The sequence below is a fragment of the Podarcis liolepis genome (genome assembly GCF_965112155.1).
Source record: "Podarcis liolepis genome assembly, chromosome: 2".
Taxonomy (NCBI): Eukaryota; Metazoa; Chordata; class Lepidosauria; order Squamata; family Lacertidae; genus Podarcis; species Podarcis liolepis.
The window spans coordinates 97418924-97436161 of NC_139555.1; the positions used below are offsets into that span (position 1 = coordinate 97418924).

At 43.5% G+C, this 17238-nt stretch overlaps 1 protein-coding gene across 11 annotated transcripts in view; it reads left to right on the forward strand.

Annotated features, from left to right (window-relative positions):
* Positions 1-3099, forward strand: part of FRMD4B (FERM domain containing 4B) — a 243354-nt gene extending 240255 nt beyond the window's left edge. For 7 of the 11 annotated variants that reach the window (XM_083491339.1, XM_083491334.1, XM_083491337.1 and 4 more), the window contains one exon: positions 789-3099. In XM_083491339.1, the coding sequence (XP_083347465.1) occupies positions 789-909 (121 nt within the window). In that variant the 3' untranslated portion in view covers positions 910-3099. The remainder of the gene's footprint in view (positions 1-788) is intronic. The other 4 variants (XR_014522917.1, XR_014522918.1, XR_014522919.1 and 1 more) reach the window with 1 other exon arrangement.
* Positions 3100-17238: the final 14139 nt, after the last annotated feature.

Sequence of the window (17238 nt, forward strand, 5' to 3'; positions counted from 1 at the left end):
GAGAGTGGCCGTTATTTTGGCAGCTTTACACATAGGCCTGATTTAGCTGTAATACTAAATGATGGCTTGGTGTTCTGTGCATGATATTCTCTTCTCCAGTGCAGGTGCAATGAGGTGATGGGATGTTTTCCTCTGCTACTGTCTGTTAACTGCAGTGTCCCAAACCTAACCTGTGATTAACCTCAACTACAATTTGTTTAAACAAGCCAACATCATAAACAACAGCTTATTTCATTGGCTCCAATCCAGAACACTGACCATTGGCAGTTCTGGAAGAAGCAGGTCCTTTTACTCTTAAGAGACCCTTCATCTTTCAGTGGCTGTGGAGGAGCCCAGTTTGCAGGCTTTTTCACTGTCATAGGGTGTCAAAACCAGCATCTTGGTGGGCTGTTTTTATACATGTGCTGTGACCTAACCTGGACTCTGCAGAGATAATAGGATGAGATAGAAATGCCAAGCAAATACTCTGATATGTCTTTTCTTGATGGGTATTTATGTTCCAAACATTATAACCGGTCAGTTGCCAGGGGCTCATAATCTGTAATTAAATACACAAGCTGAAATACAGGGTTGATCTGTCACCAAAACCAATATTCACTGTGGCCATTATCTACTTCCTGGGTCTTTACTGCTCCAGCATCAGACTGGTGCAAGTCCTCTTGATTCCACTTTCAAATCTCACTGCTTTGAGGATAAGGTTATATTGAATATAAATGAGTGTACTATTGAGCAGCACCTGAATTTGCGGTTCATCTTGCATATCACTAATAGCCATTATGTTTTTACAGGATGTATGCCGAAACAAGCCAGTTGGGCAGCAGCGACAGGGACCAGTTGGAAGGCGACTTGCAAGACGGTGACCAGAGACTGTTCTGGCATGAGGATTCGAAGCCTGGGACTTTAGTGTGAGCCTAGCCTTGGCTTCAGTTACCCCATGTGCCTTGCACCTTTATGCTGTTCTACAAAACAAACAAAACTTAGCTTCCTGGTGCAACTCAGAAGTGAGGACTGTTATGGGAGGATGAAGTATTCAGCGAGACAAAGCTACAGGTTCTTATCCACGTTAGCACAACAACATGAATCCAAATAGACCAAAATGAGGAAGAGGTCTGGTTTTAAATCTACCACCACAAAATGCAGCCTTTGGTTGAAGTATTTTGGGAAGCACTTTTTTAAAAAAGACGGAAAGAAGATGATGGTGCAAACTTCAAAAAAAATGTGAAAAAGGGATTCTTGTTGGGACCATTTTAGGAGCACAATTCAGAGAGAAAGACAATTACAACGGTGGAGTCGCTTCTGTCGTAGCATTTGCTGATCAAGAAGACGAGTTTGTGGGCTACAGGGCAGAAGGTTGACTTTGCAGCACTACTTGAAGGATGTTTGGGGTTTTAAACAGTATTTTGAATGAGGTTAAAGATGTTTTTTAAGATGTGCTGTCCTGAATGTGTCTCTCTCTCATCGAAGCACCGTGAAAAGAAAAGAAGCAGTAGTTGCACATTGCAATGTACCACATAAATCTGTGGCAGCAGGGTGGCTGTTTTCTGGAAAGTGCAAGCAGGCATCTTCAAATTGCTTCCTAGGGGGGAGTAATTTTACACCTCTCCATGATAAATTTTCATTTATGCAAGAATGCATGCAGGTTTAAATGTGGAATGCACAGGGAAACACTTGGTTTTGATACATCTTAAGAAACAGAAAGTTTGCAAGAATATTTGCATTACTGATGTGACAATATGTCCAATGCATTGAACGGCTTCACTATATTGACCAGTATTATTATTATTATTTTTTAAAAAAAGTGGACAGAATTGCACTTAACAGTAATACCAAGTTGGTGCCTTAAAAATCAAAGGGCATTTAAATTGTAAAATCTGCTATCTGTAAAAAGCAGGGGTGCACTATGCATTCGCTGGTCCCAGTCAATGAAGTCAGGAGCAGAGCAGAAGACTTGAATAGCCCCTGCTTCTCTCCTGGTGCAACCTCTCACCTTCAAGATGTGATCAGTGTTCATTATCTGTTGTCCAAGGAGAGAGAGAGAGAAAGGGGGAAGGAGCACCAGGCTGGAGAATGAACTGGCTTGAGCTGACAGTAGCCGTCTTCACACAATAACGAAGAGGCAACACAGATCTAAATGGAGCGCAGGGCTGTGTGTTCACTTGAGGCTGCATGATTCATTCTGACCCCTTTTGTGCTGAAGGATAACTTCTGAAGTGGGGAGCCTTTTTATCCCTGCAAGCTCCCTGCATGATTTAAGAATCCTGAATGACAAGCTTACACGGATAGAAAAAAGTCTCTCCACTTGTTATCCCTCACCATATGAGGAGTCTTTTGTGACCTCAAGTACGTTTCTTTCCATGTTGCCGCCTTCCTACAAGTAATATGTGAAGAAGACTAGCATAGCCATCTGGGGGATCTGTGAATGGAAGCCTGTTTCCACTCATGTGAATTGCCTCCTATATAGATCGGGGCATCCGAGTGATGAATTAGCATGTAAACAAAATAAGTGAATATTTTTTTCTGTGCAAACAAAGGAAGAACTCAACTGCAGGTTTTATCTAGGAGGAATAAGCCTACCTCATATCATCTACCTGTAGGAACAAATTAGCTAAAGTTTACCTAGTGTAATTTTGCAAACTTATAAAAAATATTTTTGTTTCTAAGCTATACTGTGCTTCAGGATTCTATCCAATGGTGCTGTTTGGGGATCTTCCTTTTTTAAAAAAACAAAACAAAATGCAGAATGAATCACTCCTTGTTATTGTGAATAGAAAAGTTTTGGGGGCTGGGAAGGTTTTTGAACCTTTTTTTTTTTACTGATACTCCAAATCATGTAAAAAGAATTCTATAAATATATATATATATATACAGAGAGATTCTGAATTTGTTAAGCTGGTCCTTAGTCATTTGTATTATTAGAGTTAAAGTTTGGAATAAACGTGGAAAAAAGAAACAAAAATAATAATTTATTTCTTTTGTGCATATTTGTATAGCCTTTTAGAAACAAGGATATCTTTTTTTGCCTATTCTTTTACTACTCCTGACTTTTTAAAGACCTATGATTTTGTATAGGTCAATAAACTCAAAAAGTATGCTACTAAACATTTCCCGTATTCTCTATTTTTGTTTGTTTTTTTGTTTTTACCTTTTAGCATCCCAAAGTTCTGGCATGGATTGCAACTTAAATACAAAGGTTATGATCTAGTCAAAGAAAAGCACTGAAAGATGTGCTTGCTTCTCTCTCAAGGTTCACCATTCTTGGCTTATTGTGAATGTAGGCCTCTTTCCCTCTTTGTTTTTCCTCTTCTCAAGAGCGTGCATGTATGTTTTATAGTGTGTGTGTGTGTGTTGTACCAGAATTTCCCATTACCACATGCCAGTGGCATAAACATCTCTGAAGAAAAAGGGCACATGAGAAATTAAACCCTCCTCAACTCTGTCAGCCCCTTCCCACCAACCATGCACAACTCCTTTGGTAGGCAGACCCCATGTGAGACTTTTCCTTCACAACATTGTAAGGTAGCGCCCATCTATGTGCATGATGTAAATAGTACAAGAGGAGGAAAAAAATACCTGCCCCCAAAAGCCTGCAGTCTAAAATTTGACACACAGGAAACTACAGCAGAAAAGACAGGGAGTGGAGGCAGGGGTAAATGGGCAAAATACATCAGTTGTTTCTGTTATAAATGCTTGGGCTCAGTTTCACAGAAATTCCTACTCAAAGGGGCATTGGTTCCACATTTTGAGTCTATTTGAGCAGGCACCAGGGCTAAAAAGCTGCTTTAAGAACAACAACAAAAAAAGGAGAGGTTGAATAAAGTAGAACCATCCATACTGCTATTTTTCCTCCCAAGTAACCACCATAATGGTGTTCCACAATTACATTACTAGTACATAATATAGGGGTAGGTTGTTGAAATTATTTTTAAGGGATGGTGTCAACATAGGTTTGCCCTCTTTCGTGGTTTTGTCATGCTGATCTGGAACATCACAGATACAGCTTGTGCCTGACCACACCCTGGAAAACCTTTGAAAAGTGAAACAGGAAAATGTCAAGCTGTAAATCAGAGCACGCATTAGCAGAGCCATCCTATGAGTCGACTCAAAAGCAAGTCCAGTTCTATAGGGCTTACTCCAAGAGAAATGCATTTAGAAATTTGCCTCCTTTGAATACTCGCAAGTCCACTTTAATGTACTAATGCCTGCAAAAATGTTAACTGTACACATGGCTCAAGCGAAACACATTCTGTTGTATGACTTGCAGGCAATTAGAACAATCACAAATACGCAAATTTCTTCCTGCCCCTTGAAAAAGAAGGTAAGTCCTGATCCCCAGAGAAACATTTTCTGAACGCCTTGGAACCACTACTCGTTCCAAAAGCCCATCTCCTGCTCCAGTCATTTATCTTCTTTCATGGCAAGGGTAATAGGGTGTAGTGAGGGGATGAGAAAAGGCCCCATTGCGATATAAATTCACATGGTTCTTTCACTGGACTAGGTAGACAATTCCATAACTCACTCTCTTCTGTTTAGAAAGTGTTATTTGAAATGCACCAGAAGGAAAGCTACTTGACTCCCACACTACATAGTGCCTCCAACAATGGAAATAGAATATGGCCATTGTGATCAATGGCTACTGGCCATGATGAATATGTTCTAGCTCCATGGTTACAGATAGCGTGCCTCTAAATGCCAACTTCTGGAAATCACAAGTGTGGCAAGTGCTGTGGCGCTCAGGTCTTGCTTTGGGGTTTCTCGTAAGCATCTGGTTGGCCACTGCAAGAACAGGATGGATAATTGGCTAAATCAATCATTGGCCTGATCACGAAGCCTCTTCTTACAAGCTTGTGAATAAACTCTGTTGGGTTTTTTTCCAGTTAACAGAGGGGGGTGCCTGTTCTTAGGTTCTTCTCAATTTACAGGGACCTTCACTGGCTTCTCTATAAATATGTAGACCCTTTGGCAGAGTTCCCCTGATTTATTCGTTCTTCGCATGTTGTTACATACAATAATCCAGTTTCTTGCTGTCAAAAAGTCAAAGAAGTGGCAGAAAAGGAAGGGAAGGGAAATCCTAGTTTCAGCTTCGCTGGCTTTGCAGGTCCTTCTGGCTCAGCTGCCACATCTGGGAGAAAAAAATTAAGTGCCAGTAAAATCTCAACCGATACCGAGTCGGTCAGTGCCATAAAGCCATTGCCCAGCAAAACAACTTTTCCCCAGCAAGTCGATGCCATGACTGGTTTAACAACCTCGTCAACACAGGGCACACCTCAGGTGCTGACAACTACAAAGGCTTGCCGTCCCTCCTCCCTTTCTCTTAGCAAAGTGAAGTATACAGTTGGGGAAATAAACAGTAGCTGGCAAGCCTCTCAGCGGAACAAAATGTTCTTCCATGATTGTTCCGATATAGCCCTTTATGCCCTCTTCCCAAGCTCAGACTAGACTGTCACCACGGAAATAAGGGTTGTTCGTGGAAGAGAGCGCACTCTGCAATTAACTGGTGGGTCCGTGTTTTTGACATATAATTGATCATATCCTGGGTAGCTCAGCTGGTTAGAGTGTGCTGCTGATAATGCAAAGGTTTCAAGTTCGATCCCCCTATGGGACAGCTGCATATTCCTGCATTGAAGGGGGTTGGACTAGATGATCCTAAGGGTCCCTTCCAACTCTACGAGTCTATAAATCAACATTCAATCAACTTATTTAAGCATTTGCTTGCCTAAGAAAGCCACAATTGATTGGGCATTAGGTTTTAAAAATCTATTTTGTTTTATTTTCTTATACGTATATTCTTCTTCTGAGATGGAACCTAAGATGGCATACTGTGGTTCCTAGGCAGTCACCCATCCAGACACAGCTTCATTTGCTTTCAGACCATACATACCCTGGGGTGGCCTAGAAAACCTGTAAGCAGCACATGCTGTTGTATTCCCCTTCTTTCTTATGATGACCTCTAGCACACACGTGAGCTCAATCTGAAAACCATCAAAGCATGCCTTTAACTTCAGAACTAATGCTTTCTTTATGCGAAAATTGAATCAATTGATTGATTGATCAATCAATCAATCAATCAATCAATCAAGTACATGAGTTAATTGACTAGTATGTATTTATGGGGATGAAACATCTTCCCTTTTTAATCACATGCTATTCCATCAATTTAGATCAGGGGTCAGCAAACTTTTTCAGCAGGGGGCCGGTCCACTGTCCCTCAGACCTTGTCGGGGGCCAGACTATATTTTTTTGGGGGGGGGGAATGAACGAATTCCTATGCCCCACAAATAACCCAGAGATGCATTTTAAATAAAAGCACACATTCTACTCATGTAAAAACACCAGGCAGGCCCCACAAGTAACCCAGAGATGAATTTTAAATAAAAGGGCACATTCTACTCATGTGAAAACACGCTGATTCCTGGACCGTCCGCGGGCTGGATTTAGAAGGTGATTGGGCTGCATCCGACCTTAGTTTGCCTACCCATGACTTAGATGGTTAGTACTGAAAGAAATAAGGCCAAAGGGGGCCTCTGAGAAACAAAAGGGAGGAAAGTCTGAGGTTTGCAGACATACAAATATGCAGGGGCAAGACGTGCACACGCAAAAAGCACCCCAGTCCAGTGAAGACTCAGCATGCTCATTAATCACAGAATATTGTCAGCTGGAAATTAAAAATGGGCATTTATGAAGGTGGGTAGAATGTTCTTCTCGGAGGAAGTTACTGGCCAGAACGCTAAAGGGGAAGACTTCAGTTAGCAGGTGAGAATACACTGCAACACTTTATGGATGGTCCCAGGATAAAAACTAGTGTGTGTGGTTTAAAACAATACTAAACATGTCTATAGCTCGCTTAAAAATGTTAGGAGTGATTCACTGGAAGACTTTAGTGAATGTGAAGAATAAGAAGATACTGTAAACAAAAATATGTATCAGACACCATCGTAAGACTTAAGTGAAACCAACTGGATACAGAAACTGACCAAAGGCCTCTGTGAAGCAACAGAATTGCTACCACATTTGCAAAGCCACGCAACAACAATGCTATGACACATTGCATCCAGACTCAGATGGTATCTCCAATTACTTCTTTGATGCATGTAAACTGTAGTCCGAAAAATAACCACTTCTGCACATGACAAGGAATTGAATATCAAGCTGCTTTGTGTCAGCTCTGCTAAAACATCTGCACTACCGAGGCAGGTCTAGTGTTCCTGCATTGAAATACAAAGTCCTAAAGTGCTTGGGTCACTCAGATCATCCGGAGGATCAGTGTTAGCTGTCCCCCAGTTTTTTGGAAGCCGGATTGCTTTCAACTGAAAGTTGGGCTTTTGGTGTTGCTAACCCCATGATGTGGAATACTCTTCTGACTGAGATTTAGCAGACATCCTCACTGCTAACTTTCAGAAGGCCTTATCACACTGTCATTTAAACTGTCTCAAGAATCAAGTCATTTTTATTATTGTTTCATGTAGGCTTTGTGGTATTTATTTAATGTACAGTGGTACCTCGGGTTACATACACTTCAGGTTACAGACTCTGCTAACCCAGAAATAGTGCTTCAGGTTAAGAACTTTGCTTCAGGATGAGAACAGAAATCGTGCTCCGGCAGCGCGGCAGCACCAGGAGGCCCCATTAGCTAAAGTGGTCTTCAGGTTAAGAACAGTTTCAGGTTAAGAACGGACCACCGGAACGAATTAAGTACTTAATCCGAGGTACCACTGTATTGTACTTGGATATATTGTTGTGCTCCGCCTTGATATTTTATGAGGAGTGTGCAGTTTATGAATATTTAAGTAAATAAACCTTGGGTTATATGGAAACCCTAGAGTTTTATTTTAGCAATGATGTCTCTTACAACCAGGGTATTTTTTGAGGCATTCATTCAATTTGCCTCCCTGCTGTTCATAACCCTTTGCTTTAGCATTGCAGGGCGTTAGACTAGAGAACCTCTAGGGTCCCTTCCAACTCTTTGATTCTATGGTTCTTGTGCCTCCTTCAGTAAAAAGAGCTATCTGAAAACTATAAAAGTGTTTCCCCTTAATTCTCTTTTCTCAATTCAAAAACAGTTCTTTCATCCTCCCCTCTTGGGAGCTGTGTTCTGCATCTGTTATCAGAGATGGAAGGTGTTAAAAGGGCATCTCATCTAAACTCCTCAAGAGGCAGGGCTACCCATCCATTAGCAGCTGCCTGCACATCAGCCTTGGCAATCCAGACCACAATAAGCTACCAGCATGGAGCAAATGCATTGCAGGAGGTGTCTGCAGAGGGGGGAAACTCCAGCTGACACAGCCTTACATACCAAACCAAGACACATGCTGCAGAAAAAGGCATCTTCATAGCTCTACTCTGAGACCTACTATGTGTGAGGGGGGTTGTTGCTGTTGGCCTTTTGTATCTTTCTTTTAGATCTTGTGATAGATGTGGAAGTTGTTCAGTTAGGGTGTACTGTACAGTGGTACCTCAGGTTACATACGCTTCAGGTTACAGTACATACGCTTCAGGTTACAGACTCTGGTAACCCAGAAACTTTGTTTCAGGATGAGAACAGAAATCATGCTCTGGCGGCGCAGTGGCAGCAGCATGAGGCCCCATTAGTGATGCTTCAGGTTAAGAACAGTTTCAGGTTAAGAACGGACCTCCGGAACAAATTAAGTACTTAACCCGAGGTACCACTGTATATTTTTAATGTTTTCTTGATAACTACCTTTGTTATGTTGCAGCTATTATTTCTTTTCATTGTTGTAAAAATAAAGGTAAAGGACCCATGGACAGTTAAAGGTAAAGGGACCCCTGACCGTTAAGTCCAGTCGCAGATGACTCTGGGGTTGCGGCGCTCATCTCGCTTTACAGGCCGAGGGAGCCGGCGTTTGTCCACAGACAGCTTTCCGGGTCATATGGGGGAAGCATGACTAAACTGCTTCTGGAGCAATGAGACACTGTGACGGAAGCCAGAGAGCATGGAAACACGATTCACCTTCCCGCCGCAGCGGTACAGCATGTACATTTAAACATGCTCACGGCCGGGAACAAGGACTTTCTGAAAAGGGAGTTTCCAAGGAAGGAGTCCAAGGAAGAGAAAGAGATGGCGCCAAGCTCATTGGCAGAAGCACATAAAACAGCAAGTGACATTTAGACTGTGGAAAGAGTTGGAAGAATGAAAGCATGGGCATGAATATAATGGGAAGCAAGGGTCACAAAATAGCTTTGAAGGTAAGTATTAGTTCACTTCCATGCTATGTGGTAGAATTCAGGCAGTCCCACTGTGACTGAAGTGACATGTTTACAATACAGTGGTACCTTGGGTTACAAACACCTCGGGTTACAAACACTTTGGGTTGCAGACTCCGTTAACCCGGAAGTAGTACCTCAGGTTAAGAACTTTACCTCAGGATGAGAACAGAAATCGTGCGGTGGCAGCAGGAGGCCATATTAGCTAAAGTGGTACCTCAGGTTAAGGATGGTTTTAGGTTAAGAACGGACCTCCAGAACGAATTAAGTTCGTAACCAGAGGTATCACTGTATTCTCAGGGAAGCCATGCAGCCTCTTCAAATGCAGTAGGCAGCTCTTGGCCTCTGGCAGAAACATGAGAGCTACAGCTTGTGGTGGATAAAAGCAGGTTTCTAGTCCTCATTGTTGCAAAATAATACAGGGACAAGGAGGCCGCCTGCCTGATCACAACTGGAAAGGAGTTCCATAAAATTGGGTCTACAATAACAAACACGTGGTGCCTGGTGGATACAAGCCACGTATCTGAGGGAGGGGTGGTCACTAATAGTGAGTCCCCATAAGATCTCAGTTGATTGAGCAAGGGTATAGGGGATCAAGTGGTCCTTATCTGGACCTATGTTGTTAAGGGCCTTGTAAATTAATGCAAGAACCGTGAACCTGACTCAGTAACATACGGGCAGCCAGTGCAAGCTTTTCAGAACCAGAGTTAAGTGCTGGTGATAGTCTGTTCCCATCAACAGTCCAGCTACATTGTTTTGTTTTAGGACGCGGGTGGCGCTGTGGTCGAAACCACTGAGCCTCTTGGGCTTGCCGATCAGAAGGTTGACCCGTTGCCCTGTCTCAGCTCCTGCCAACCTAGCAGCTCGAAAGCATGCCAGTGTGAGTAGATAAATAGGTACCGCTGTGGCGGGAAGGTGAACGGCGTTTCCATGCGCACTGGTTTCCGCCACGGTGTCCCGTTGTGCCAGAAGCATTTTAGTCATGCTGGCCACATGACCCAGAAAGCTGTCTGTGAACAAACGCCAGTTCCCTCAGTCTGAAAGTGATCTGAGTGAGCACTGCAACCCCATAGTCGCCTTTAACTAGACTTAACCGTCCAGGGGTCCTTTACCTTTTTGCACCAGCTGGAGCCTCTGTATGAGGCCCAAGGGCAGCTCCATGTAGAGCGCATCACAGTAATTGCCCTATATTCATGCCTCAATGCATTAATCACCATGGCCACACCACCCCAGTCCAAGAACAGCCATAATTGGTGTAGTGGTAAAAGGCACGCCTAGCCATTTGGGCTATCTGGGTTTCCAATGGCAAAGATCGATCCAAGAGCACTCCTAAGCTCCAAACATGTTCTTTTAGTGGGAGAACAACCTCATCCAGAGCTTTTATCTTAGCCACCACTGCCCAGGGCCTTTCTGTGCTCCAACAACCCCATGCTTGGGTTTAGGACATGTCTGCAAATTCCTAAGATGACAAGTTCTCTCTCACAAGGGGCTGTCTCTGAATTATAAAATTGTTTTTAAAATTCTTACAATATCCCTATAGAAACAACCAATATAACAAAACCAGCATGAGCCAACCAGATGTCTCAAGGAACCACACAATCAGAGGTACACAGACTCTTAAACATGGAGGCTCAACCAAGCTTTCATGGATCTTGGCTAATAGTTACCTCAGCTCCTTCGTTAATGTGTCTAATTCCATTTTTAGTTATCTAAGATAATGCTATTTCCATTACTAATGTATCTAGCAGTTACAATGCGTTTCCTCCTTCAAGCACTTGGGTACCAGACAATTGCAAACAACAAACGTCTTTAGGGGGGGAAATATTTGGCATCCGTGTAAATAATCTACAGGCGAAATCCCTTTGCCTTTTTTTCAACTAGAGTAATGAGGACCTCTAGTGTCTCATCTGCCTCACTACAGGCTGAATGGGCTTTTCCATGGGTTGTTGTTTTGTTTTAAAATGGGGGGCCCAAACTAAATATGCTCAAGAATTAAGTTTTAATAGAAAATCCAGTGTTATCTAATGCTTGCCCTGTTTATTCGTGTCTTGCTTATGGATCCTTTGCATTGATCACATATTTATTTATTTATTAAAATTTCCGCACTGCCAATATTAAGAAAAAAATATCACGGTAGCAGAGGTGGAAGGGGGAATGCGGCTGGTTCGGTCGCCCTGGGTGTGGAGTCTGGGGGGCGCCACACGTATGATGTAGAATTGAAAGTGGGGGGCATGGGCGTAGCCAAGATTTTTGTTAGGGGCAGAAGAACCTCAGATTTGTATTGATTTAGGGGCAGCAGCTGCCCCTTGCCCCCCATTGCCAAGCCCATGAAGGGAGGGGGTTCAGAATTTTTGCATCAAACAGGGCACCGCTGAAATTTGAGACCCGAAGGTCCGTCATGCGGAGGTGGAGCTAGCTGCCCCAGGGGAGCAGCGCAGCGATGTCATCCTCAGGGATGACACCCGGGGCGGACCGCACCTACCGCACCCCCCTTTCTCCGCCAGTGCCGCCACGGATGGTGGTGAACTGCTTAAATTACCCCAATAATACAAAATACATTTGTAGATCATATGGATCATTAATACAATGGGATAACATTTCAGGGAAAGCCTGAAAAGAAGAAGACACGTTTCCATTTAGGCGGATGGCAGCACTGCTTGGTTTCACATTCAAAACCTTTCACATATTGTTTCTCTCTAGTACAGTGGTACCTCGGGTTACAGACGCTTCAGGTTACAGACTCCGCTAACCCAGAAATATTACCTCAGGTTAAGAACTTTGCTTCAGGGTGAGAACAGAAATTGTGCTCTGGTGGTGCAGCAGCAGCAGCAGGAGGACCCATTAGCTAAAGTCCTGCTTCAGGTTAAGAAGAGTTTCAGGTTAAGAACAGAACTCTGGAACGAATTAAGTTCTTAACCTGAGGTACCACTCTACTCACAGCAACCCAGTAAGGTAGGAAGTATTCATATTCCTGTATGCTGTGCCAGGGGCTCTGTCTGAAGCTGATAGATTGTCAGTCTATATAAGCACTAAGCATGGGTGTGGCTTGGGGGCGCAGCTGCCCCCCCCCCCCCCAGATCCACAAAAATTATTGAAAAGCATTTAAAGCACTCAATTAACATAGGTTCTAGCCCCCTCCTCCCGGAGAAGCCTGCCTCCATAATGTCCTCTTTTGGGGGGTATATTTTGGCGGGGGAGGGGGTGTCTCAACAACTTTGGCTCCCCCTCTCCCTAACAAAAACCCTGGCTATGCCCATGGCACTAAGTGAGATCATAACCAAGCAGACTATCAGCATTCCAGCGAATTTTGTCATTTACACTTATGTTTTGTTTCAAAATATATTTTTTTATGTTTTAACAGAGGGGTGGCTAACTATTTGGCCTGAGGGTCACATTCACTTTTGGCCAACTCTCCAGAGGCCACATGGCAAGCAGTGGGTGTGCCACACACACACACATATATGACACACGCAAGCACACAACTTCCCCCACACCAGCCGATCCATAATTATGGTGGGCAGAGAGGGCGCCCCCATTTGAGGATGCTGAGCTGCACAGAGAGCTTTAAACCCCCAGCACTGGTTACTTTTTGTTTTAATTACAGTGGTACCTCGGGTTAAGAACTTAATTCGTTTTCTGGAGGTCTGTTCTTAACCTGAAACTGTTCTTAACCTGAAGCACCACTTTAGCTAATGGGGACTCCTGCTGCCGCTGCGCCGCCAGAGCACAATTTCTGTTCTCACCCTGAAGCAAAGTTCTCAACCTGAGGTAATATTTCTGAGTTAGCGGACTCTGTAACCTGAAGTATCTGTAACCTGAAGCGTATGTAACCTGAGGTACCACTGTATGCTGCTGCCAAAATCAGTGGGGCACTACTGAGGTGGGGGGGGGGGGAAGTGCTTTGGAGAACTGCATCAGGCCACCCATTTTAAAGTGCATATTGCTCCTTTGTCTCAGCTTGGGCTACAGGTCTCTGTGTGTGTGCATATATAAGTAGTTGTTTTTATTTTATTTTCAAGTATTTTTGATACCACATCAACTGTTTTTGGAAGAGGTTTTACAAGCAATGTTGGTCAAAACTGGACCTGCCAATATTGTGATCGAACAAGCAGCCCACCAGCCAGACAATGTAGCCTACAGGGGTACCAACTTGAATAAAATTTTGGGGCGGGGGGGAGGTAAGTCCTGCCCCACATAATCAAACACAAAATGCGGCACACAAACACCATCTGAATGGCAGTCTCATTCAACTGGGGGGGGCACCTCAAATATTTTATAGGGGAGTGAAGGGACCTCGGCCCCTAGGAGTTGACACACCTATGGTAGCCTACCAAGCGCAGGACAATTCTCTTTTCCCCAGTTTGAGAACCACCACTGTGTATCTCAGATCTTCAACACACCAAGTTTTAAGCCGTGCATTCCTGCTTTGAATTACTGTTATAATGGGCAACATTGTTGACTTGGCGTTTTAAATGATGGGTTATTTTTTAAAAGGGGCTGCGGGTGGCACTGTGGGTTAAACCACAGAGCCTAGGACTTGCTGATCAGAAGGTTGGCGGTTCAAATCCCCGCAATGGGGTGAGCTCCCATTGCTCGGTCCCTGCTCCTGCCAACCTAGCAGTTCGAAAGCACATCAAAGTGCAAGTAGATAAATAGGTACCGCTCTGGCGGGAAGGTAAACGGCGTTTCTGTGCGCTGCTCTGGTTCGCCAGAAGCAGCTTAGCTATGCTGGCCACATGACCCGGAAGCTGTACGCCGGCTCCCTCGGCCAATAAAGCGAGATGACTGCCACAACCCCAGAGTCGGCCACAACTGGACCTAATGGTCAGGGGTCCCTTTACCTTTACTATTTTTAAAAAACAACAACATTGTATTTATTGTGTTCTGCTTTTATTTATATTAGTTATAATAATTCTACTACATTTTAAAATTTTATCATCTCTTTTAACTGCTTGGGGATTTTTTGCTCAAAATGTTAAGTGGTGTAGAGCTTTTCTAAATGAATAGCATTGTCTCCCCACCCTCCTGGAAAATAGCTGTCTAATTATTGGAATGAATGAGAAATGAAAGCAAGCTAGTCCTTACAAGGTGCTGGATATGAGAGAAGGCAACCCTTATGGAAATCCTGGCAAACTCTGAATATGCCTGTCATCATAGTCCGAGAAATTAAAGATAAATAGGGTTCAATATGTACAAACACTAGCATGACTGGAGGTTGAAGGCATGGAGACCTTAGTGTTCCTAAGAGCAAAATGTCACTTATGACCCAAGAGGAGAATGGAAATACGAATAATGACACATAAGTCAAAGGTGTCCTCAGGCTTCCAGTAAGAACAGGCACTGTTACTTAATAAAAGAACCACCTGTCTTACTATAAAACACAATTGAGGCCTAGCACCTCTATCAACAGCCAGTCATCTTACCATGTACACAAACAACTATTGAGGTTTTTTTCTTCGCAAGCTGCCTCTGGAAGACAGATGGTCCCATCTGCAGCTATTAACACGCTGGTCTCCCAGTAATAGTGCATGCACTTTCCCCACAATTATACATCAATATATTTTTGGACACTGTGGGCCATGGCTTTGTTGGTAATTCAGCAACGTGAAGGGAAAGAGGAAAAAGAGCAGATACAAACGGACTAGATGATGTGATTTACAGTGCTTCGTTTGGTACAAGAAGACAGGGGCCATGAGATGCTTACAATCGGGAGAAGCAAAATGGTCACTGGCTATGCTTCTGGGGGCAGATGGGAGTTGTACTTCAGCAACATCTGGCGGGTCAAAGGTTCCCCACACCTGCTCTAGTTTATATACTTGTTTCTGCTAAAATAATACGTTTTTGCCTTGAATGCTTTCTTTGACTTTTATATATCCTAAACTCAAGAGCAGCTTGGGAATCATCTGGATTGCCCTCCCATGGAAATTCGTATAAACCCGTCTGTTGGCCTTAAGGAAGAGTCTAAAGATACACAGACACACACACACACACGGCTACATTTGGGCAATTTTATGGTAGTTGTCAAGGACGCGGGTGGCGCTGTGGGTTAAACCACAGAGCCTAGGACTTGCTGATCAGAAGGTTGGCGGTTCAAATCCCCGCGACAGGGTGAGCTCCCGTTGTTCAGTCCCTGCTCCTGCCAACCTAGCAGTTCGAAAGCACATCAAAGTGCAAGAAGATAAATAGGTAGGTACCACTCCGGCGGGAAGGTAAATAGCGTTTCTGTGCGCTGCTCTGGTTCACCAGAAGCGGCTTAGTCATGCTGGCCACATGACCCGGAAGCTGTACGCCGGCTCCCTCGGCCAATAAAGCGAGATGAGCGCCGCAACTCCAGAGTCAGTCACAACTGGACCTAATGGTCAGGGGTCCCTTTACCTTTATGGTAGTTGTCATTAAGAACTTGTTTTACCTGCACACGTTCCTTCCCTCACCCTTAAAATTACAATGCAAATGCTTGGTTAGACACTGGTGACTGGGAAAATAAGATAAAGGTTTAGGTCGGAATTATGAAATTGGAAAAAACAAGAGAGATGCAGGACAAGTGAAAGAAACATTCTTCTGGCAGCCAGAACATGGGAAGTCCCAGTAATTTTTTAAATTTGGAATGTATAATTGGCTTTATTGTTTGTATTATGATGTGATGTGATGTGATGTGATAAGATTTGATTTGATACCAATTGGAATCTTATTAATGGGAAATTAATAAAAACTATTTCAAAATCCCCTAAAAAACTCCATGTTTCCTTCATGGGGAAAATGCTTGGCTGGAACCCCCATATTCCCTCATGAGGGAAACACTTGTTTGGGTACCCCATGCCCTTGTCATAACTTCAGTGTCCTAAACATAGAGAATTTACTCATCTCCCTCTGTCTCATCACTAAAACCTGGCCATTCACCGAAACTGCATACAGTGGTACCTCTGGTTAAGTACTTAATTCGTTCCGGAGGTCCGTTCTTAACCTGAAACTGTTCTTAACCTGAAGCACCACTTTAGCTAATGGGGCCTCCCGCTGCTATTGCCGCGCCACTGCCGCACAATTTCTGTTCTCATCCTGAAGCAAATTTCTTAACCCGAGGTATTATTTCTGGGTTAGCGGAGTCAGTAACCTGAATCGTAGGTAACCTGAAGCGTATGTAACCCGAGGTACCACTGTATAGGCGCTGGACAAACAAAGAAAGGTTTATCTCCTTTGAGGGGAAAGGGCCAGAGAAAGTGTCGAAGGAAATTGTGAAAAGTGAGATAAAAGTGTTAATACGCAAACAAACTGGGAATAGAAAGGAAGGGGATGAGAGAGGAAAAAAACCTTTATAGGAGAAAGTGAATATAAAAGAACATGTGTGTGTGAAAGAAACTGTCAGAATATGTGGAATGGGAGAAGATACAAGCCGAGTGCGAAAGATGAATAGGAGAAGAAATGAGAGTAGATGTGCAACCATTCTTTGAGAGACATAGGGCAGAAAGGGGAAAATATAAAAGGAAAAGCTTTTTCCATTTAGTGCTTCTGGATCCACAAATTCTGCTTAAAACAGGGAGGCCGAGTCACAATACTTCCAGAGCAAATGTCTGTACTTAGCTTGAGGGAAACTGAACAATGGGCCTGCTTGCTATAAGGAAAACACTGACAAAGAATTTAGAAATTTTCAAAGATGGATTCAGTATCAGTAGATAGTTATGCCAATAATTGTCCGCTGACTGTGCCAAACTCTGCCTCCATCCACCACCATTTTGTGACTGGTGGGCCTCAGAAATTCCAGCCAGTCAAGTGGACCCTGAGGGAAGAAAGTTTGAGAACCCCTGAGATATGGGGTTGGAGGCTAGCTTAGATGGCTTTTTTTAAAAAAAGGTTGGACAAATTCATGAAGGATAAATCTATCAACAGCGAATAGCTGTAAGTGCAAAGATGGGAACCTTTGTGTTCAGTGCCAGTATACCTCCAGTGACAGTTGCTGTTGACAAAGGACAAGGATTGACCATCATGTTCTTCTTGCAAGTTTCCCAAGGGGCATCTGGCATTGAG